This window comes from Pseudophryne corroboree, chromosome 7, assembly GCF_028390025.1.
Source record: "Pseudophryne corroboree isolate aPseCor3 chromosome 7, aPseCor3.hap2, whole genome shotgun sequence".
Classification (NCBI taxonomy): Eukaryota; Metazoa; Chordata; class Amphibia; order Anura; family Myobatrachidae; genus Pseudophryne; species Pseudophryne corroboree.
In genome coordinates this window covers 345,074,800-345,099,696 of record NC_086450.1, presented here as the reverse complement: position 1 = coordinate 345,099,696, position 24,897 = coordinate 345,074,800, and the positions used below count along the sequence as shown (strand labels likewise).

General features: G+C 42.7%; 1 protein-coding gene across 3 annotated transcripts in view; it reads left to right on the top strand.

The window, feature by feature from the left end:
• SYT17 (synaptotagmin 17) overlaps positions 1-21,324 on the top strand; it is a 274,794-nt gene extending 253,470 nt beyond the window's left edge. For all 3 annotated transcript variants that reach the window (XM_063934394.1, XM_063934393.1, XM_063934395.1), the window contains exon 8: positions 20,143-21,324. In XM_063934394.1, the coding sequence (XP_063790464.1) occupies positions 20,143-20,339 (197 nt within the window). In that variant the 3' untranslated portion in view covers positions 20,340-21,324. The remainder of the gene's footprint in view (positions 1-20,142) is intronic.
• The last annotated feature ends 3,573 nt before the right edge of the window (positions 21,325-24,897 follow it).

Here is a 24,897-nt window from a genome sequence, read left to right as displayed (position 1 = left end):
TTGAGATTGTGAACAACCTTCTAGAAAAGTATAATCAATTAGGCTACAACATGTCACTCAAAATCCACTTTCCAGCGGTGTTTCTAGAGAGGAGGGGACCCGTGTGCAAACTCCGTGTGTGGGCCCCCTCCTCTCCTGTAGCCGTCACCGCCGTTGTTAGCTCTCTCAGCGCTGAGATTCTGGCACAGTGCCAGAGTCTACAGCGCATGCGCAGGACTCCGAGAAATGGCTGCCACGCCATTTTTTCGGAGTCCTGCGCATGCGCTGTAGACTCTGGCACTGTGCCGGAGTCTCTAGCGCTCAGTGCACTAGCAGCGGCGGTGACGGCTACAGGAGAGGAGGCGGCCCACACACAGTCACCGATGGACGCAGGAAAGGTAAGTATAGAAGAAATGTGTGCGGTGTGGGCCCCCTCTGGACCCAGGAGCCCGTGTGCACCGCACACAGTGCAGCCATTATAGACGCACCAGTGCCACTTTCTCTATCAGACAGATGTCCCAAAAGACGAGTACAAGCGACAAGCAAAGAGAAATTAATAGGATACTAAATGAGTTTCTTTCGGATGCTGTATGTTGTTTTGTTATGTGTTCTTATTTGCTCTTGATTGAATTGAAAACTGTTATTTATATTGTATCAATAAAATATCAAATTGTTTTATATTACTGAAGTACATATAGGGGTATATGCAATTGCGGTCGAATTCCCGAAATTGGCGAAAAACTGGACTTTTTCGCCCAAAAAAAAAAAATCGTCAATGCAATTCAGTACTTTCCGTCAAAAAAACGGACTTTCAAAATTCGACTTTTTGAAATTCGACTTTTGTCAAATTCGACTTTTCTGCAATGATACAAGTGCTGCAATTCGACCAAAGTATATTCAATTGAAGTTTGGAAATTCGACAACAGTGCTTTCAGACAGTAAATTCATCATTTTCAATCCGCCACACTTTGGTGGGTGAAACTAATAAAAAAAAATTAAAACATGTTTTTTTTTGGTGTTTTTTTTATTGGTAATAGCATATCTATTTATATTAGAAGGGATTAGGTACTTGGTTTGTCTTTTTTGGAGGCACAAGTATTTTTTATATATTTTTAAAAATAATATTTTTTTTTAATATATTTTTTTAGATGGAATGGTAAAATCCCGGTAAAAAATGGCGTGGGGTCCCCCCTCCAAAGCATAACCAGCCTCGGGCTCTTCGAGCCGGTCCTGGTTCTAAAAATCCGGAGGGAAAAATGACAGGGGATCCCCCGTATTTTTAAAACCAGCACCGGGCTCTGCGCCTGGTGCTGGTGCAAAAAATACGGGGGACAAAAAGAGTAGGGGTCCCCCGTATTTTATACACCAGCATCGGGCTCCACCAGCTGGACAGATAATGCCACAGCCGGGGGTCACTTTTATACAGCGCCCTGCGGCCGTGGCATTAAATATCCAACTAGTCACCCCTGGCCGGGGTACCCTGGGGGAGTGGGGACCCCTTCAATCAATTTTTTTGGGGGGTTTTCCCGTTTTTTCCCGTTTTTAAAAAACCGGATCAAAATCCGTCAAATCGGCCGTTTTTCGGCCGCGGGACTGTCGAATCCGTTTTTTATTGCATATGGTCAATTTCGACACCCACTTGCCGAAATTAGCCTGTCGAATTGTGTCGAGTTGAAAAACGGCCGATAATTTGCCGCTAATTGCATATACCCCATAGTGTAAGTAGTATAGCTCAAAAACTAGGGCTAATAAAAACACACGCTCCCCCCCGGCTTACTCTACTGCTGTGTGTAAAGCCGGGAAGGAGAGCACAGCGCTCACCTCTCCTGTGTCCCTCCGGTGGCGGCGGCGTGTCTCTTAAATGTGGCGCCGGTTTGTGAGCCAATCAGAGCTCGCGGACCGGAAGCCAGTCAGAAGCGGCAGCTGCTAGTCCGCGAGCTCTGACTGGCTCATGAACCGGCGCCTCATTTGAGAGACATGCCGCCGGAGACACAGGAGGGACAAAGGAGAGGCAAGGGCTGCACTCTCCTCCCTGGCCTCACACACAGCACAGCGCTCGGTACTGCTGAATGGAAGTTTTTCAGAATCAATATGTAGGCCCATCACAGGTGCATGAAAGGGAGGGTTAATCTAAACAAGAACAAATTCCCCTAGCACACTGCGGGATCAGTACTAAATCCCGCTGGACGGGATCCCGGCGGTCAAAATACCGACGCCGGAATCCCGACCACACAATCCCGACAGGGGTGGTGAGCAGAATGCAGCCCCTTGCTGGCTTTCTTCGCTTGTCACGCTGCGGGCACGGTGCCTCGCTACGCTCGGCACACTATTATATTCTCCCTCTGGGTGTCGTGGACACCCACGGAGGGAGAATATGTCGGGATTGTGCCGGTCGGGATTCCAGCGTCGGTATTTTGTCCGCCGGGATTCCGTCCGGCGGGATCTTGACCGCATCCCCACACTGCAACAGGCCACCAAAAAAGACTACATAATAATAAAATTCAGAGCTCTCAGTTACACAATTTGACCCTTGTATTGCCATTTTGTAGGATCCTGAGGTGCCTCCAGGTGAGTTGCAATGTGTGTACCTGAAAACGCTGCATTTTATTATTGTGTAGGATGCAAGTCTCTTTTGCTGGCCCACTAAAGTGTGCTGGGGGAATGTCTGTCTTTTGACTAACGTCACTTGTCAGGTTTGTTGATGCTTTATTTGCTGAGGTGCCTTATTTGATGGAAAAATTTTTTTCTAAACTCTGTATATTCCTCAGACTTTATTTTGAAAGTGACACGAGCTGTGACTACTGTTGTATGAATAAGACATCTGCCTCTTATCCTTGTATTGAATGTTAATCATTAATCCTGGTGAGGGCAGCAAAGTTCTTGTTTGTAAAAAAAAAGCTAAAACATATTTATAGAGACTCTCAGAGCTGCAAGTTAGACGGAGTCCTAATTTATAATCCTATGAACCTATGAAAATAAGTGCCCACCTATTAAACCTGCAAAACAATCCCCAGGAGAAAAAATTACAGTTAGTGATTAGAAATAAACTAAGTCAGAAGATATATAAATATTCAGAAGTAATATAACATTTGAAGTATTTTAGGTGTATTTTGCCAAAAACATCCAAAACATTATTTCTGCTTACTGTGTTCGGTCACTTTGTGCTTGGGCTTGTGTCACACCAGCAGCTGTATGACAATTTGGACATGTGAATACAAATAGGGTTAGATTTTTATGTGACCTTTTCACTTTTCTCACGCTGCACTTATCCCATAAATCTAGTTGCAAAAAGCATTTTTACCAGGTGTCTCCAATGACCACAAAGTGATTGAGTACAGTAAAGTGTGTGGCTGATGGGTAGGCAACCCATGGGCATATAAGGAAGCACATAGAGGTGTGCTGATTTTTGTAAATTACTTTTACTATGGGGGTCATTCTGACCCGTTCGCTCGCTGCGTTTTAACACAGCAGAGCTGCGCATGCGCCGGCGCTGTAGTGCGCCGGCGCATGCCAGACGGCCGAAGGCCGTAGCAGGGATACGATCGCCTCTGCCTGATTGACAGGCAGAGGCGATCGCTGGGCGGGAGGGGGCGGTCTTGTGGGTTTGGTCTGGCCAACGTAGGCATGGCCGGACCAAACTGAGGGTGGGCCGTAGCGGCTGCGTGACATCACACGCAGCCGCTACGGGCCGGGGAGCGATGAGTAGCTCCCGGCCAGCACGCTAATGCTGCGCTGGCCGGGAGCTACTCTTGAAGTGCAAAGGCATCGCCGCTGTGCGATGCCTTTACACTTCTGCGAGGGGGGGCCGGACTGACATGCGGGGCGGGATAGCCCTGTGCTGGGCATCCCCCCGCATGTCAGGGAAGATCGTAGCTGTGCTAAATGTAGCACAGCTCCGATCAACTCGGAATGACCCCCTATGTGCTTCCTCCTAAGGATGGTCAAGGAAGGTCGTTCTTTTGCAAAAGTTCAATTTTGTCCTATACATTGTGATTTTGGGATCGATCCTAGAGTGTATCAATAGGATTTATCCAGAAAACTTGAAGGTGGCAGCAATGTTTTACTCTTAATCTTCGGCATCTCTATTGTTACTGTGCACATGTGACATTTTTGTTTATTTTTCAAATGCACTTGCACAACTTTTTCTATCTAGGCAACTGTGCATGCATGAAAATAATATCAGTCCTGTAAAAAATGTATATCATTTGACCGATGTTTACAAGTATTAAATACAATGAGGCCTATCTCATATCAGTCAGAAAGATTGGTCACACAATACGGTGGGGACGGCAGGATTATTAGCTGGAGTAATTTGTAACTGAAGAACTGACTTTCTGCTTTGCTGTGCAGAGCGGCAGTGATCACAGGCTCCCCCACCAACTGCCAAGTTCCCCCTGCCTGCGGGACACTGCAACCCGCAGGAGGGACAGCGGCGAATAGCAGTTGGGAGGTATGTAAGTAGCTGAGTAAATGTATGTGCACTGCCAGAGGGGACACAGGGCCTAAGGGGGATCGTATCCCTCTTCGCAACCTCGACCTCTCTGAAAACTTTCAGTTTTTGTAGTTTTCTGAATATAGGGTGGCCACACTGGACCCCTAATAATGAATGGGCTTGTAATTTGGAAACTAGTGTCCGCATGTGTAACGGCCCCCAAAGTGACCATGAATCAGTCCCCAAATCATACCTGCCTCTTCATTTTATACCTAGTATATGTGTATCCGATAGATATAAAAGTATTATATTATTCACAATCACATACATTTAGATACAGAATAGTTCATTAGTGAGTCAGAATGGTTCTATTACAGGACTTCTGAATGTGACATACTGTATTTGTGGAAAGGTGAAGAAAGACATAGAAAAAGGTAGGTATGAAAAAAGGAGTGTTAACAAGTAATTTGGATGTAATGGTGCCCACACACACTATCAGCAATGACTGGTAATCTTTCTAATGCGGCATTGTAATGTTGCTCTTTTGCTTTAATGAGCAATTAATAAAGGTTATATACAGTATGACAGGTGCAACGTACAGTAAATTTAGCTTCTTAAATATACAGCTGTAATCTGTTATCCTTATTAAATGAATATTGTGGCTGACTGGCAGGAGTATACTGCTAATAGCTGACCTATAAAAAACACATACAATATATTGGTATTGGAGAGCTGCACTACTCATCTGTAATCTGTGGCTTGCTTCAGAGTTGGATGCAGCGTCGCTGACGGACGCAAGTGTTTTAAGTTTGGGTGTGTGTCCCGTGCGAATTTGGATACAGAGAAGTAGAATTTTAATGGGTGTTTCTAGTTGTTGTCTCTGTACGCATTTCAGCAGCTGCAGCGTAAATTTGCAGCCGCACTGCATAAAAAGACGCAGTCGCGCCCGCATTTGCGTCCACCTTTGAATGAGGCCCTTCGTCACTATTGTGCTGATATTAATTTTGAATGCATTTGATTTCAAATTCTCAGGCGTTTTAATGTATTCATTAAAATACCATAATTGTGTGCATAGGCAAAGTTGCAAAGATTCTAAGATGCATGCAGGGCTGCACCAGGTTTCATCAGGCAACATCAGGTACACTTGCACACAATTTTTTAAATATTTGTTTTGATAGTGAAATACAATTTGATGCATTTGTTATGGGGTTTGAATAACATTTTAAAACCTCTTTGATACAGCAGGCATAATCTCATGTGTTTAAAAAAAAAATATGATTAAAAAATGCTCACAAAAGCACATAAATATATGCACAATGAATGTAAAAAGCACCTATCAGCTTCATGGTGAATCTTCAAATAGCCAATCAGAAGCGGCTTGTCAGCCATTATCAGCACATATATTTTTGCACCGGCCCTCAGACAGCCACAGTTGATACGGCAGCTAGCAGGTGCATATGCAGCTCGAACATGCCCATACTGTAGTGGGGGAGTGGTAGTTTAAAGGGCCCTAGACACTGAGCGATTTGGGTGATTTGAATGATGAACGATATGAACTATTTTTTCAGTAACGATTTTTTGCATACACACTGAACGATTTGTATGAACGATTTCAACGATCTGACATTGCAAACATCAATATCGTCCAAACTGGCTTGCAATGACAAACAATGATATACCAACGATGAACGACTGTGGGGACGCGCATCGTTCATCGTCGGTGCCTCCAGACTGAACGATTTGGACGATATATCCTTCATTTTTGAACGATATCTTTCATATCGTTCTAAAATGTGGTTCAATGTGTAGGGCCCTTAACATACGCTGGGTCTCCCAGCCCCAACCCTTGAGACTACCACTTCCCTCCCATATCCTTCCTCTCCTAGCATGAAGTCAGTGATACAACTACTCTATGTATACGCTCCAACTGCTTTCTGTGCGTTCACACAACCAACATGCAGTACACACACTGCAACACAGTATAGCTGCTTTCTAACAGTGTTGTGCGGTTCTCTCCAAGCATAGAAACCATGATTATTTGAGTTTCTCTCATTTTTTTACATTTGGGTAGGCTAAAAATGATAGCTGTGTAGAAACCTAGGGAGTCATTCAGACTTGGTCGCTTGCTAGGGTTTTTTTTGCACTGCTGCAAACAGATAGTCGCCGCCCATGGGGGAGTGTATTTTCGCTTTGCAAGTGTGCGATTGCATGTGCAGCCGGGCGGTACAAAAAAGTTTTGTGCAGTTTCTGAGTAGCTCAGAACTTACTCAGCGGCTGCGATCACTTCAGCCTGCCCGGGGCCGGAATTGACGTCAGACACCCGCCCTGCAAAGGCTTGGACACACCTGCGTTTTTCCAAACACTCCCAGAAAACGTTCAGTTGACACCCACAAACGCCTTCTTCCTGTCAATCTCCTTGTGATCGGCTGTGTGAACGGATTCTTTGTACAGTCCATCGCTGGCCAACGATCCGCTTTGTATTTGTACGACGCGCCTGCGCATTGCGGTGCATACGCATGCGCAGTTCTGACCTGATCGCAGTTTTAGATCCTATATCTGGTTTACAGTTAGGATTTACAGTATACAGTATATACACAAGAGTAAAGGAGAAAATTCTTGCTGTAGGAGATAGGGATTCTCCATATTATTTATCATGTATTCTAGCAATTGCTGGGGCTCCCCATGCAAAGCATAGCAACACTAGTTATTGCATATTTAATAAATAATACTAGAGATGAGCGGGTTCGGTTCCCTGAGAACCGAACCCCCCCGAACTTCACTACCCGAGCCCGGATCCGAGCCCGGCTCGGGTTTTCCCGCCTGATTCGGAAACCAGAACGAGGCAAAACGTCATCATCCCGCTGTCGGATTCTCACGGGTTTTGGATTCCATATAAGGACCCGCGCGTTGCCAACATTTTCACTCCAGTCCCGGAGAGTGTAACGAGAGGACGTGTCTCCGTCCTCAGTGTCTGTGCGGGAGGGAAAGTGGGGTGGCGATTCCAGTGCTGTCTTGTGCTGCTCAGTCCAGTGTAGTGTCTTATGCTGCATCATTCTAGTCACAGTGGTGGTGTCCTCTGCTGCCATATGTCCAGTGTAGTTGTATAAGTCCAGTACAGTGGTGCTGTGTTGTCCTCAATCAGTACAGTGGTAGTGTCTTGTGCTGCATCAGTCCAAACACAGTGGAGGTGTCCTCTGCTGCCATATGTCCAGTGCTGCTGTATAAGTCCAGTCCAGTGGTGCTGTGTTGTGCTGCATCAGTCCAGTGGTGGTGTCTTGTGCTGCATCAGTCCAGTCATAGTGGTGGTGTCCTCTGCTGCCATATGTCCAGTGCTGCTGTATAAGTCCAGTGGTACTGCTGTATATGTCCAGTGATACTGTCGTATAAATCCAGTCCAGTGGTACTGATGTAAGTCCAGTGGTACTGCCGTATATGTCCAGTGATTCTGCCCTATATGTCCAGTGGTACTTCTGTATAAATCCAGTGGTACTGGCGTATCAATCCAGTCCAGTGATAATGCCATATATGTCCAGTGATACTGCCGTATATGTCCAGTGGTACTGCCATAAAAATACAGTGATACTGTCGTATATGTCCAGTGGTACTGCCATATAATTCCAGTGATACTGCCGTATATGTCCAGTGGTACTGCCATATAAATCCAGTGATACTGCCGTATATGTCCAGTGGTACTGCCGTATAAATCTAGTGATACGGCCGTATATGTCCAGTGGTACTGCCGTATAATTCCAGTGATACTGCCGTATATGTCCAGTGGTACTGCCGCATAAATCCAGTGGTACTGGCGTATAAGTCCAGTGGTACTGCCTTATAATTCCAGTGATACTGCCATATAATTCCAGTGATAGTTCCATATAAATCCAGTCCAGTGGTACTGGCTTAAAATCCAGTGGTACTGCCGTATAATTCCAGTGGTAATGGCATATAAATCCAGTGGTACTGCCGTATAATTACAGTGATACTGCTGTATAATTCCAGTGATACTGCCGTATAAATCCAGTCCAGTGGTACTGCCATATAATTCCAGTGATACTGCCCTATAAATCCAGTCCAGTGGTACTGCCATATAAATCCAGTGGTACTGCCGTATAATTCCAGTTGTATTGCCTTAAAATTCCAGCGGTAATGGCGTATAAGTCCAGTGGTACTGCCGTATAAATCCAGTGATACCACCATATAATTCCAGTGATACTGCCATATAAATCCAGTCCGGTGGTACTACCGTATAATTCCAGTGATACTGCCGTATAATTCCAGTGGTACTGCCGTATAAATCCAGTGGTACTGCCGTATAATTCCAGTGATACTGCCGTATAATTCCAGTGATACTGCCGTATAAATTCAGTCCAGTGGTACTGCCGTATAAGTCCAGTGGTACTGCCATATAATTCCAGGTGATACTGCCGTATAATTCCAGTGGTACTGGCGTATAAGTCCAGTGATACATCCATAGAAATCCAGTCCAATGGACTGCCGTATAAGTCCAGTGGTACTGCCGTATAATTCCAGTGATACTGCCGTATAATTCCAGTGGTACTGCTGTATAAGTCCAGTGGTACTGTCCTGTGCTGTATATTATTTACTCCATTTAAAGGGGTTATTAATATTTGATCCAAATAACTTTTACAGGGTTTGCCCTGTGTGGTGTAGGTATACGCTGTCCTGTGCCGCATATTATGTTATATAACTCCAGAATAATAATGGAGAACAAAAATTTGGAGGATACAATAGGGAAAGATCAAAACCCACTTCCTCCTGGTGCTGAAGCTGCTGCCATTAGTCATGACATAGATGATGAAATGCCATCAACGTCGTCTGCCAAGGCTGATGCCCAATGTGATAGTAGAGGGCATTTAAAATCCAAAAAGCCAAAGTTCAGTAAAAAGACCCCCAAAAATTAATTTAAATGGTCTGAGGAGAAACGCCAACTTGCCAATATGCCATTTACGACACAGAGTGGCAAGGAACGGCTAAGGCCCTGGCCTATGTTCATGACTAGTGGTTCAGCTTCACATGACGATGGAAGCCCTCATCCTCCCGCTAGAAAAATGATAAGAGTTAAGCTGGCAAAAGCACAGCAAAGAACTGTGCGTTCTAAATGGTATCACAAATCCCCAAGGAGAGTCCAAGTGTGTCGGCGTTTGCGATGCCTGACCTTCCCAACACTGGACGGGAAGAGGTGGCTCCTTCCACCATTTGCACACCCTCTGAAAGTGCTGGAAGTAGCACCCACAGTCCAGTTTCTGATATTCAAATTGAAGATGTCACTGTTGAAGTACACCAGGATGAGGATATGGGTGTTGCTGGCACTGAGGAGGAAGTTGACGATGAGGATTCTGATGGTGATGTGGTTTGTTTAATACATTCACCGGGGGAGGCAGTTTTTGTCCGTGGGATGAATAAGCTCATTGTGATGCATGGGCAAAATACCAAAAAAGCCACCTCTTCGGTGTGGAATTATTTCTCCACAAATCCGGACAACAGGTGTCAAACCGTGTGTTGCCTCTGTCAATCCATAATAAGTAGGGATAAGGATGTTAACCACCTAGGAACATCCTCCCTTATACGTCACCTGCTGGGCATTCATCAGAAGTCAGTGTCAAGTTCTGAAACTTTGGGTAAGAGCGTAAGCAGTCCACTGACACCTAAATCCCTTCTTCCTCTTGTACCCAAGCTCCTGCAAGCCACACCACCAACTCCGTCAACGTCAACTTCCTCCTCAGTCAGGAACGTCAGTAGTCCTGCAGGCCATGTCACTGGTAAGACGAGGAGTCCTCTTCTACCCGGGATTCCTCCGGAGGATCCTTGAGTGGTACGCCTACTGCTGCTGTTGCTGCTGTTGTTGCTGCTGGGAGTCAATCGTCATCCCAGAGGGGAAGTCGGAAGACCACTTGTACTACTTCAAGTAAGCAATTGACTGTCCAACAGTCCTTTGCGAGGAAGATGAACTATGACAGCAGTCATCCTGTTGCAAAGCGGATAACTGAGGCCTTGACACTTATGTTGGTGTTAGACGTGCGTCCGGTATCCAGCATTAGTTCAGAAGGACTTAGAGAATTGATGGAGGTAGTATGTCCCCGGTACCAAATCCCATATAGATTCCACTTCACTAGGCAGGCGATACCGAGAATGTACAGAGACGTCAGAAAAAGTGTCTTCTGTTTCCTAAAAAATGCAGTTGTACCCACTGTCCACTTAACCACGGGCATGTGGACAAGTGGAACAGGGCAGACTAAGGACTATATGACTGTGACAGCCCACTGGGTAGATGTATTGCCTCCCGCAGCAACAACATCAGCGGCACCAGTAGCAGCATCTCGCAAACGCCAACTCATTCCTAGGCAGGCTACGCTATGTATCACCACTTTCCGTAAGAGGCAAACCGCTGACAACCTCTTATGGTAACTGAGGGACATCATCGGACAATGGCTTACCCCACTTAGACTCTCCTGGGAATTTGTGATATCGGACAACGCCACCAATATTGTGCGTGCATTACATCTGGGCAAATTCCAGCACGTCCCATGTTTTGCACATACAATTAATTTGGTGGTGCAGAATTTTTTTTAAAATGACAGGGGCGTGCAGGAGATGCTGTCGGTGGCCCGAAAAATTACGGGCCACTTTCGACATTCAGCCACCGCGTGCCGAAGACTGGAGCGCTAGCAAACACTCCTGATCCTGCCCTGCCATCACCTGAAGCAAGAGGTGGTAACGAGGTGGAATTCAACACTCTATATGCTTCAGAGCATGGAGGAGCAGCAAAAGGCCATTCAAGCCTATACATCCACCTACGATATAGGCAAAGGAGGGGGAATGCATCTGACTCAAGCGCAGTGGAGAATGATTTATGTCCTGTGCAAGGTTCTCCAACCCTTCGAACTTGCCACACGTGAAGTCAGTTCAGACACTGCCAGCTTGAGTTAGGTCATTCCCCTCATCAGGCTTTTGCAGAAGCAGCTGGAGAGATTGAAGGAAGAGCTAAAACGGAACAATTCCGCTAGGCATGTGGGACTTGTGGATGGAGCCCTTCATTCGCTTAACCAGGATTCAAGGGTGGTTAATCTGTTGAAATCAGAGCACTACATTTTGGCCACCATGCTCAATCCTAGGTTTAACGCCTACGTTGTATCTCTCTTTTTGGCAGACACAAATCTTCAGAGGTTCAAAGACCTGCTGGTGAGAAAATTCTCAACTCAAGCGAAACATGACCCGTCAATAGCTCCTCTTTCATTTTCTCCCATAACTGGGGCTGCGAGGAAAAGGATAAGATTTCCTAGCCCACCCGCTGGCGGTGATGCAGGGCAGTCAGGAGTGAGTGCTGACATCTGGTCTGGACTGAAGGAACTGCCAACGATTACTGACATGTCTACTGTCACTGCATATGATTCTGTCACTATTGAAGGAATGGTGGACGATTATATGAGTGACAGCATCCAAGTAGACATGTCAGACAGTCCGTACGTATACTGGCAGGAAAAAGGCAATTTGGATGCCCTTGCACAAACTAGCTTTATTTTACCTAAGTTGCCCCCCCTCCAGTGTGTACTCTGAAAAGAGTGTTTTGTGCAGACGGTAACCTTGTCAGCGATCGGCGTAGGAGGTTACTTCCACAAAATGTGGAAAAGATGATGTTCATCAAAATGAATTAGAAATTCCTCCAGGAAGACCTTTACCAGCAATTGCCTCCAGAAAGTACACAGGGACCTGTGATGGTGGATTCCAGTGGGAACAAATTAATACTCTGTGAGGAGGAGGATGAACACACTGAAAGGGGTGAGGAATCGGAGGATGAGGATGAGGTTGACATCTTGCCTTTGTAGAGCCAGTTTGTGCAAGGAGAGATTGCTTCTTTTTTGGTGGGGGCCCAAACAAACCAGTCATTTCAGCCACAGTCATGTGGCAGAACCTGTCGCAGGCGTTTCATGATCGTTTTCGGGGAGTGTACCTTCTGATGGCTGCATGATCATACGTGTAAATACATGGCATCTGAGTCACTACTGCTGTGGCCAGTCTGCATAGCCATAGACCAACCTTTAGCTTTGATGCTCTCTATAATTGCGTTTGAGTTTGTGATGGCTCCGATGGCGTCTCTGTTCATTCCTGGGCAGTAACTTCACTTGCAACATTAGCTGCTCCATAGCCTAGACAATCGCAATTGCATTTGTGTACAAACATGAACTAGGCCTAGGCCAGGCGTAGGCTTAATGACAGTTAGTTACACTTGTTTTATATGCCTCTCAGTCAGACCTAACATCCAGCTGGAGCTGCTAAAGGTAGATGTGTACCCTCATAACTTTGCTAATGATTTGTGCTGGGTGGTTTGAGGAGCAATAATAAATAAAAAGCAGAAGAATACTATAATAAGGTGCAGTGATCAGGGGTGCACACTCCGGCCCTACCACCTGCCCCAGAGATCTCTATCCTGTCTGTGGGACACAGGCTAAAGTGCTGCTGATACATGGGCATCATCTTCCAGAGGTGAGCTGAGGTAATCCCAGAATGTAGCCTCTGCAGGTCTCATCAGTTTCTCAGAATAGCTATAAGTACTAATGTATACTCGTATATAAGTATGCCAATAATCATGACCTCACTGGTGGAAAATATCCTTATGAGATTAAGTCCAGCTCATAGGAGCTAATGACAAGTAATGTAATATTAAAGGATATTTTTAGATTATTACATTTATGTTTCATATGCACAATTTTCCAGTGAATTGCAGAGCTGGTGACACTAATACATAGCTCTCTCTCTCACCGGCTAGAGGCACCTCTATTGTTCCATAATATTTTCCTGAGTGTTTGGCTATGAATCCAGTTCTTATTATAGCCATCAATTTATATCCAAATAATCCGGGACAGCGACCTGTGTTTGAAAAAGGTGTTTTTTTGCTGAAAAATTGCTGTGTTTAATAAAATCAGATGCTATTACTGTACGCTCCCCTTTTATGTCTGTCTATCCACATGTTACATTGTGTCCCGAATATCAAAGAGGGTCTAAAATCCTTTATGATCTTTTTACTGGATCTCCTTAAGGCAGATACCCTAATTCCTGTTTGTGCGCACATGCCTAGCAGCTGCATTTTACCAGCCTACGGACTTGGTAATTATCGCGTGTGAAGCTGCCACTCATCGCAATATCCTGCGCAGTTGCATACACATATGCAGCATCGTCGCAAATAATGAGGAACATTGACTCATCATGTGAGTCTATTGACACCCAGACGGGGTGCGTCAGTAGTGACGCTGGTGCCATGTTTCTCTACAGTCATTATCGCTGCGATACACACCCCAAAAATGACCGTGACACGCCGGCGATTTTGCTGACATTCCCTGTTACCTCCCCCAAATGGTCCCTTCCTGTTAATCGCTCAGCATTTAAATCCGCACTGTGAGCAGAATCACACAGGTACTTTGGTGCCTGCGCAGTGCAATCGTGGCACATATGCAGTCTGCTGGTAATTACTCAGTTGCGTAGGCATTGGCATTGCGTACAAACATTAATTAGGCACAGGGTGTCCCAGACTCCCCCATTACAGTCCAGATATCCATGCTTGAGTCCAGATAGGTAAATCAAATTGATTGAGGTACTAATTAAATTACCTTTGCTCAATCATGGTTAGCCTTAAAACCTGGCCTGCAGTGGCAAAGTTTGGTAATCTCTGCCTTAAGCTTATGACTTATAAAGCATACATGAAAAACCAGGTAGACAAATACTTTACCATTTACAGTGCTACAGATTGCAGCCATTTATACTTAAAGTGACGCAGCAGACTCTGAAATTAAAGTACATTTCATAGCTTGTTGTACATGATATACAAATCCAATATGACAGGGATTCTCAATTATTCATGGTTTAATACATACAGCACTGGAAGAGACATTACATCATTGACGCCTATTAAAACAGTCTTTTTGGTTTAGGTGTTATCATTAGACTTAGATCTGGTCCCAAGTGGAGCTTTTATTCATTTGATTAGTTTGATTTTGTAAAGCATATAAACCCATGGTGCTTATACAGTGTAATTTTTGGGGGGCATTTGGGAAATCTTCCTAATTAACGTCACAGAGTGAAGGTCCAGAGCATAGCAATGTGTGGTTTGTAATAATTCAATAATAGGTCATTTTTCTGACAAAGTGATTACTTAGAAATGCTTTCAATCCTATTGTACTAGGCTGGGTTTTATGAAGTTTTAGTTAACTCATTCCCTACTTAGCTGGTGCCAGAGAAAGAAAAGTTGTGGAAATACTAAAGGAAGACATTTGGTCTTTCCCACTGAGAGTCTTTATCAAGCTATAGATAGGATTGTGTTGACCCAATGATTTGACAAAACCTTGAAAACTGGGAACACGTGTGTTGTCACATTAATGTTTTCCATTGATTGTTAATCCAGAACAAATGGATAATTGTTGAAAATTAATCCTATTGCTATTACAAATTACTGACTCCCCATGGCTTATCTACATAGGGCTGGCAAGACATCTCGTGGGTGCTAGAGAAGGGGGAATGGCCTAGCACAGAGTGTAGCTACTAACCACTCTGAAATGTATTCCTTGCGAAAATTGTGTGTGCTGCTGCGAAGCAAAGGAGGTGTTAGTAAATTGCTATGGCAGGCTCAGGTCCTCCTAAACAAATCCAGGAAATCATTTTTCACTGCCCCCTATTTTAGCACCCATCTCATTCACTTTGTGTAGTTTTAAAGCCAAAAGCAGACCTCCTAGAGGCCTGTAGCCATTGCTGTTATACCAGGCAGCTGTAACAGGAGAAATAAAAAGTAGAGTAGATATTGGGGGGTTTGACTGGAGTTGGGGATCCGCTGGAAGAAGGTTAATCCAATCTATTGCTAAAATTACTCCTCAAGATAAGTAAAGTTACTACAGATAATTCTGCAAATCTTGAGGTGGAAAGTTGATAAAAATTGTTTGAGTGGTACATAAGATAAAGGGATGTTGTTTACAGTGACATTGGTTACTGTAACTTCATATAAAAATATATATATTTTATGTATTAGCTTTTGCAGACCTTTTATTATTTCACGTTTACTACAATTTTTAGAACAGAAAACAAATAACTGTCAATTTGGGATTTAATCAATAGCTTTTTACATTTTTGACTGTGAGAAATACTGGAAAGCATATGTGGGATGATCCCAAAGCAATAGGGTAGGGAAGGGTATGAAAAAGAAAAAATGTACACCAAGGCCCAATATCCCAGAATGAGTAAGGATCTGGGAGATTTCTGAACAGGGTCAGTCTGGCCCATGGTTCACAGTAGCTATAGTAGGGTTATACACTGCATCAAATGGAGCATCTTATTAAAACTCAAATTCTCTGCTTAAAATACGCACTTATATTTTCTATGCCATTGACTTGGATTAACTTGTTGACTGGGTAGATAGATGTAGAATATTGGTGCAAGAGCCTGATATTCCTCATCTACACGTGCTTCTGAGACACAATGCGCATCCATTCCGATGGTTGACATTGGTGGATGCAAATCAGAATTGCATGGAAAGCCATGTAGTTCCGATAGGTGTTCCTGGGCGGTAAAGGGTGGTGGCTGGTGTTGGTGGAAGTGTCGGGGGCATGTCAATGTCAGGGACTATGTTGAAAGTCACAGCCGCTAGTGCCATAGCATACACCTCTGAGTCACCCCCTGAGTTTCTTCCAGGGAGCTTCCATTGTAGAATATGAGCCACTAATTTAATGAGAAAAGGAAAAATGGGAAGTGCACTATCACATTTTAGAATAAAGTAATTGGATTTGGGGGGAGCATCGTGCCAAGGGCCCCTACAGCAGAAAGTAAAAGGTGATTGCATCAGTGATCGATTGACGTTACAGATGTCAGGGACAGGCTCCTATCAGAGCCCCTGTCCCTGGATGTGTTTCATAATACATCCAAGGCAAAACATCATTATTTATTGTTGTGAATAGAGGCGATAAGAAATTATAATTAGGTTTTATTGCCCATTTAAAAGATTGTCATTACATCTATCAGTCAGCAATGGCTCTAATTGAAAAATACCTGCTATAAATGAATGTTTTTTTTACCAATATCAAGGAAAATCCATTCTATGTTTTTAGCTAAACAAGGAATTGGAAATGAAGATTTTTTGTTGAATGTTGCTAGCAAGTTTCTTGTCATTAACAGACATGAAAGGGTATGGGGGATTTATAAGGAACAACAACACTACGTGAGTTTACACACCCTTGTATGGAGAAACAGAGCTATAATTTAGTCCATCAAAATAGCATTAGTTAACTGATTGCTGTTGTTGTTTATTAAAACATTTGTTGTATTATGGGATTGGCCAGGTTGCAGATGGTCAATTTATAATATGTATTTCAGTATGAAGAACCTGGAATCCAAGTTTAAAAGTATTTATACTATTGGATAATCCTTTCTGAATCAATCATGCAGGTCATTAAATATAGTAAATAGAAAAACTGTCTGCATTGCCTGTAGCATTAATGGGCATGCTGTCAGCTGTCCATGGTGCCTAAATAGAGCAGTGAGGTGCTATCAGTGCACAGTATGGAATTGTCCAGCGCAGAGATTCAGATTTAGGTAACAAGCAGGGTACCAGGCTCCCTCAGTATTTGATTTATATGCGAGACAGAATTCTTTAAGAATTCTTAAAGTGGTCACCACCTATTAATTACAGAGGAAGGCATTTTAAGTGTGTGTTACTGACATTGATCCTCATTGGGGCAGTGTTAATTTTGACAAGGATTTTCAAATTAATTTTAGTCTTAGTCACTTACTTAGAATTATAGTTGGCTTAGTAGACTTTTTCTTTTGCTTCGTTTTAGTCAAGATTTAGTCAGTGGTTGTCTGTTTTAATTTTAGTATTATGTTAGTCAGTGTTTAAGTCATAATGTTTGCAAATAGTTTAATGATGCTGTAATGGATGAGAATTTTGTATACCTTTATGTATTCAGTAATCTAGGCTAAGTAGGCTGGGAATGTGTTACATACTTAGTATGACTTACTGTAATGCTCCCATATATCATATGCAAATTAATGCCTTAAGTTTCTTAGAACAAATAAGTGCAATACACAATCCTATTTCCTTCACATCAGGTGATATTTATTTTCCACAAATATCTAGAACACATAATAGTTCTTCAAAAATGTAAAACCCTATTTCCAGTGTTAATTTTAACAAGGATTTTAAATTTAGTCGTAGTCGCTTTTTTCCCTTTGTTTTAGTTAAGATTTAGTCAGTGGATCTCAGTTTTTATTTTAGTCTAATTTTAGTCCTGAAATAAACTGTAGTCGACAAATACTTTTAGTAAAAATTTTCATCAACAAAATTAACACTGCATTGGGGGATCTTATTTACCAAACATTTAGTTGACAGTTCCTGTAATTGTAACACTTCCACACGTCTCCTTCATCTCACTGTTCCTTTCTATCTCAACATTGTTATCACTCTTTAGAGCACTCCATTCTCCAAATCAGCGGCGCATAACAGGGCGGCAGTGAGCTCTGTGCCTGGCCCCGCACCCCAAGGCACATGACATGGCGTAGAGGGGGTATGGCATTGGGAAGTGCAGCACTACCCGGAGTGTCCTGATGATGCTCTGAGTGTCATCCTAATGATTTCCCTCATAATAAAACACCAACCCTCTCATCCATGGATCTCCTCATTCTCATGAAGATCATTTAACCTTTGCATTGTAGGTGAATATCTCATCCTCAGCACAATAATATCAATCTCTCCAATTAACCTGTCACAATCATTAACTCCTTTACCATTCTCCTCATCATTAATTAATCTCATAATCATTAACACCTTCAGCCTCATTATAATACATTCATCCCGTCACTTTTCAATACCCACATAATAAATATATATTACTGAAATACATTGACTCTCTCAATCATAACCTTCCTCGGCCTCATAAATGTATAATTATCTCCATTATTATCATTAGCACATGTCAGTTCCCCTTTATGTTCTTCCCAGTTGCTGAAGTTCCGGAGACAGGGAAACAGCTTCTGGCACAGCATGCTGAGAAAAGGGGTCTCTCTCTGTGTCCATTGAGAGGGTGGAGCTACCAGAAAAAAGGCAGGTGGCCCCATGCTGTAACAATAGCATACCTTTCGGCGGGTCAGTCCCAAATTGAAGGCTCTACCCCACTGTCACGATTGGGACTGCATTGTCCCAATCGCAGGGCAATTGGGTAAGTATGTCTGTCCACAGCTGTTGTACATAGCTTTTCAGCACTGGCCAAGCGGATGTGGCCATGCCCGGCAGTGATGCAGACATGCTGCAATATACTCATCTCCAATGTTTAGAATTATCACAATAGGATGCACAGCCCTTACCTCAGGGACTTAAGTTCATCCCAGTTGCGCGGAGGAGAGTTGGAGTTTGGTGCCCCCCCCCCCCTTCCCCCACCAAAATAAATAGCTAAAAAAAATATGGTATGGTGTGTGTGCGTGTGCTCTCAGCCGGTCTACAGCAGGAACTGGACCTGCAGTGAATTTGTAGGGCTCCAGCTACACTGTGATTCAGCTATCTACAGCATACAGAATCAGCGTTCACTGGCGGGTAACTTTTCATAGTCCAGCAGCAGCGGTGGGTGCACCATCACTTGCTGCAGTGCAGGCTGAGCGGTATCATGCGGGAGCTGTCCTGTCCCCTATTGCAGGTGTTAGCAGGGCTCCTGGAACAGAGCCGATTACTCTGCAACAGCAGGCGTGCTGCGGCGCACCATTGGAAGAGCAGCGGTCACACTTGGATCCTGCTGTGAACCACACAGGTGCTGCTGTACATGCAGGTGCCCCTTCAGGACTGGGAGCCTGGAGGCAGGCATCTCCATTGCCTCTGGGAGTTATGCCCCTGCCTTCCCTTCAAAAATACAGTGAAAAAAGTAGAAGGAATTAAGCTGTCCGGTTATATTTTTTCTCTCTCTTTTTTATAAATAGTAAAATAAAAATTCCTTGTCCTGGCATACACATAAATACATACTGATACGTTTATTGGCTTTTGACAAAGTCTGACAAAAGTTACCTGGTGTATGGATGTTTACTCTTCACTGGGGCAGTGGCTGATGTAGAATGATCAAATATTCTCTTTAAAGTGATGTGTAATAGGTTGGCATAATAATTACAAAATAAAACATAAAATATTGTTCTCAGACTCAATATGTTACATAAATGGGAAAGGTTCCTAAACCTACTTGATTTAAAGCAAATGGCAACTTTTTTTCAGAGAATTCTTCACGGTCAAAGCAGTAAAAATGTAAAATGAGCTGTGAGTGCGTTAGGGGGGGATGGGGGTGGTGGTGCTGCAATTATATCAACCAATTTCCTGCCCTCCGCTATTTAAGGGATGATTTGCAGCATTTTACAGCAGGAGATGAGACCACGGTGATGCGATTCAAACCCCCAGGCCGCTCGCCCACTTCAGTCAGGAAGCGAATAGCTTGTGGCATACTAAAATAAAACACATAAAACACACATTTTTATGGAAAAAATATGTTCATTAAACTTGTTTTGGTCATGTCAATGACATCTTTATTTCCTTAGGCAAAGTGTTGTTATGGATGTTTACATTATAATGTACTCAGTATCTTCCGATAAAATACAGAAATCATTGCAGTGTTATATTCAGTTTCAAAACAAAGTTGGTAGATTGTTGATATGCAACACGGTCTTGGATAATATGATATATCTCAAAATAATATGTTCTTTTGCAGTTTATGGACACAACATGAAAAGCAGCAATGACTTTGTTGGAAGGATAGTGATTGGTCAGTATTCATCGGGATCCCCTGAATCCAACCATTGGCGGCGCATGTTGAATTCCCATAGGACAGCAGTGGAGCAGTGGCACAGTCTGAGATCCCGGGCTGAGTGTGACAGAGTCTCCCCAGCTTCACTAGAGGTGACGTGAGGCCCAAAGGCAGTGATGACACAACGCTTACTTGCAAGGAACCACAGGATTGGGAGCAACTATCTCAGCTGCTTCTGATTAAATGGCAGCATTTAGCCTATGTGCCTCAGCCAAAATTCATGATGCAAATCATTTGTTAAATGTTGGTCTAATCAGCTGTGTGAAATGTCTCACAATATGCTGATTATTCTTAGAATTGCCATGGCATTGCACGTCCATTACAGTTTCCATTCCATCTACCATAAAATGACACAGATCTAGAGCGATTTCAGATATCTGAACTCTTGTGTAATATTAGCTAGTAGCACTAAGGTGAGCTTGCAATAAGCTTACTGAACACTGCAGTCCATGCAAACTATCATATTCCATTTTGAGGGAGGTATTGGTATCTGTGGTCTAATTTGTGAATGTGCTCAAACACCTAAAAATACAAAAAGAGTGAAAAAATATGTTGCACCTATATGAAATACAGTTTTGTCCTTATACATGTTGAATTCTATACCTGTTAATGTGTGTGAGTATGTTTGTGTATAAACACATATCTATATTTATACATTTGTTTATACAGTACAAATTACAAAATCATATTTATAGATATTGATTTAAATATATAATATTATACCCAGGTACCTATATTATATATATATATACATATATATATGTGTGTTAAATCAGTATATTAAGAACAGAGTATATGTAATTAAAAGTTCCTGCAGACTACTGTAATACAGTTATCAGGAATAGTTTATGAAGTTGCCCAGAGAAAACTTTAACGATGGTGGGTTGTAGCTTATTGCTGCAGCCAGGACTGAATGAGATGTTCTAGTGCATTCACCGAAAGATGAGGGAAGAGGCTGTTCATTCTACTATAAACATTTCAATAATAGCCTCTAACAACTGCAAAATACTGTGTTGTATATTTCATAAGAAGTCTAGTCTAAGAATGTATATTTATTAAAAAATAAATATATATTTGTGCCATCAATATCTTGTAAGTGTGCAATTAATTACATAGATACAATTTTTATTGACTAAGTTTAATGCTTTTTGAGCTGTAATTGCGGATAAGGATGTTTATATGCCTTATTTATTGTATTAACAGTTTCTTATATAGTGCAGCATATTCCACCATGGTGTTGGAAGTGGAGCATTTAGCTTCTGGCCTTGATGCCTCTGGTCTCGTCTTTCTTTGTTGAGCTCCATGGTGCCAATATCACAATTCCAGGGCTTTTTCCTTTGTAAAAGTCCCATTGTTTTGTCTGAGAAAATGCATTGAAAGCAGTGCCACCAAGAATAAAGACTGGAATCTAGTATCATAGGGGGTTTCCATTTCATACAGATGAAACTTGCTTTTTCTGGACAAAATGCATAGTGAAGCACTTCACACGCAGCAGAAAATGTGCTAGATTTTGTGGTACTACACCGACCCACTCCATAAAATGGCTATTATAGTGCAGTAAGGTTTGTAGCCACTTGGATGTGCCATTTGACCAGAATGTGCTCCATTGGTAAATATATATATATATATTTACAAAACCACCTCTTCCTCTTTATATTACTTTGGTTTGTGTTACTTTCAAATAGACGGGGCCCTTACTGCTCAGTTTCCCAGATTCCCAGATAGCGGAAAGTGAAAAGGCCCCTGACTGAGTCAGGGGCCTAGAAAGTGGTTCGCTGCTTTGTTGCCTAAATGTATCCTGAGGTGGTCCTCTTTTACATATAAGTTAAACGTCCCTGGTTGGAAAAATGGAGTATTTTAAACCACATCCCCAGTGTGTCCAAGTAATGTGCCTTAAACACAATTATGCCCCCATTCTGGACTGTTGTGAGGTACAGTATGACGAGTGTAGTATGGTATGCCGGCGGTCGGGCTCCCGGCGACCAGCATACCGGCGCCGGGAGCCCGACCGCCGGCATACCAACAGCGTGGCGAGCGTAAATGAGTCCCTTGCGGGCTCGCTGCGCTCGCCACGCTGCGGGCATGGTGGCGCGCTACGCGTGCCACGCTATTTTATTCTCCCTCCAGGGGGGTCATGGACCCCCACGAGGGAGAAAAAGTGTTGGTATGTTGGCTGTCGGGATTCCGGCGCCGGTATACTGTGCGCCGAGATCCCGACAGTCGGCATACTGAAGACCACCCCAGTATGACATAGACCCTTTGCCAATGTGAAGGGTGAAGTATTTTGTCTTTTGTGTAAACAACCTATACTTATGGATAAGTCTCTTTTTATGGCATTCTAAGAAATTACTCCTTTACATGTCCCCCAGCTTAGTGTAATCGCAAGCGACCACTACAGGTAGGAAATTACGCAGTTACTGATCCTATTTCTGTCACTCATGGTGATAGCACCTTCTTGACAAAATAAATAGGCCAGCTTATTATATAGATCTTATTTATATAATGCAAAGTCTCTATGCTTTTTGATACAGTTATCTGCTCCTGACCCTCCCTCTTCATTTTTTATTGCAGTTACCTAGCCTGAAGTAATCAATAGATCATTATAAGTGTTCCTTTCATTAATTAATTTAGCCCAGGTAACTGCAACTTACTGTAAGTGTGATGTTTAGGAACACAGCATGTTGTGGAAGAGGTTTTGTTTCCATCAAGAGAATGGATTAAAAAAAGTGACCTTGTATTGACATTGTCTTTTGACTGTCTTTAACATTTACTATAAAAAAACTCTTCATTTGGCGAATAGACATTACAGTACTGATAATGCGAAAGGATAAACTTTGCGCTCACTTCATGTGGTTATATGCTGTGGGCAGCAATTAGCAGATGAAGCTACCCCTTATAGACTTCAAATATATTATTACATTTACGATAAGTTCTGCAATTGCGCCTGAAGTGTGTAAGATATATAATGAAAAACAGTGATTTAGTGAAAGCAAGAAAACTTTACTGGATAAGCACACAAAAATAAATATTAAATATGGGGGGGCAAGAAAAAAATGTGTTGGGGGGGAAATAAAAAAATATACAATAAGAGTAAAAAATGGGTAAACACAATATTGGAAAGGAATTCATCTGGATCGTGTCCATTTAGAGGGTGGCGTCCCACCACTCTGTTTTGTGGGTATACAAGACTATACCAACAAAACAGAGTGGTGGGACACCACCCAAGTGGACACAATCCAGATGAATTCCTTTCCAATATTGCGTTTACCCATTTTTTACTCATATTGTATATTTTTTTCATTCCCCCCCCACACATTATTTTCTTGCCCCCCCCCCCATATTTAATATTTCTTTTTGTGTGCTTATCCAGTAAAGTTTTCTTGCTTTCACTAAATCATTTTTTTTTTTCATTATATAGCTTACACACTTCAGGCGCAATTGCAGAACTTATCGTAAAAGATATTACAGTACTGTATATCGCCATCCCCATAACACTATATAATTTTCATACATAAAAACAAGAAAATAAGAATGAAGACATTGACACATTTCAAATAAAGTATGAGTGAAGGTTCACATAAAGAAGATCTATATAAATTATCCACTGAGTATGCTCCTAATTTACAGATACTTCCATTAGTGGTGAATGTGACCACTGAAAAACACAAGTTATTGCTTAAAATGAAATATGAACCAAGAAACAATGCAGAAGGACGACGTTTCCACAGTATATTCAAGTTGGTAATCGTTTAGTTATACCTGACATATATTACTGTACATGTATAGGTCTCACAGAATTTTTTAAATGACAAATTGGGAACATATGTAATTTGTAAAAGTCCCCTTGGGCCATAAAATTAGCAACATATTCTGTCAAAGAGGTTAAAATGGTTATAGGAATCTATTACGTGTCCAATAATGTAGATTCATCATCAGATTTTTCATGCAACCAAAATAAATATTGTACATTACAGATCTGGGGCAGAAAAAAGGGAAATATTCTACAAAAATGTATATGCTACCTCCTAGATTTGCATCTTAGGCTGTGAATTTGTAAGAATACTAAGTATCATCCATATTTTGAAAAACTATAATATGTCCATCTGTAAGCTTTATTTAAATAGGGAAGCATACATTATAGATGAGGACCACTATAGTCCTCTATGCTGGGTAGTTTTTTGCACGGTGCACAGCAGTTGCTCACATATTGGCCCTCATTCCGAGTTGATCGGTCGCAAGGCGAATTTAGCAGAGTTACACACGCTAAGCCGCCGCCTACTGGGAGTGAATCTTAGCTTCTTAAAATTGCGACCGATGTATTCGCAATATTGCGATTACTAACTACTTAGCAGTTTCAGAGTAGCTCCAGACTTACTCTGCCTGTGCGATCATTTCAGTGCTTGTCGTTCCTGGTTGACGTCACAAACACACCCAGCGTTCGCCCAGGCACTCCCACCGTTTCCCCGGCCACTCCTGCGTTTTTTCCGGAAACGGTAGCGTTTTCAGTCACACGCCCCTGAAACGCCGTGTTTCCGCCCAGTAACACCCATTTCCTGTCAATCACATTACGATCGCCGGAGCGAAGAAAAAGCCGTGAGTAAAAATACTTTCTTCATAGTAAAGTTACTTGGCGCAGTCGCAGTGCGAACATTGCGCATG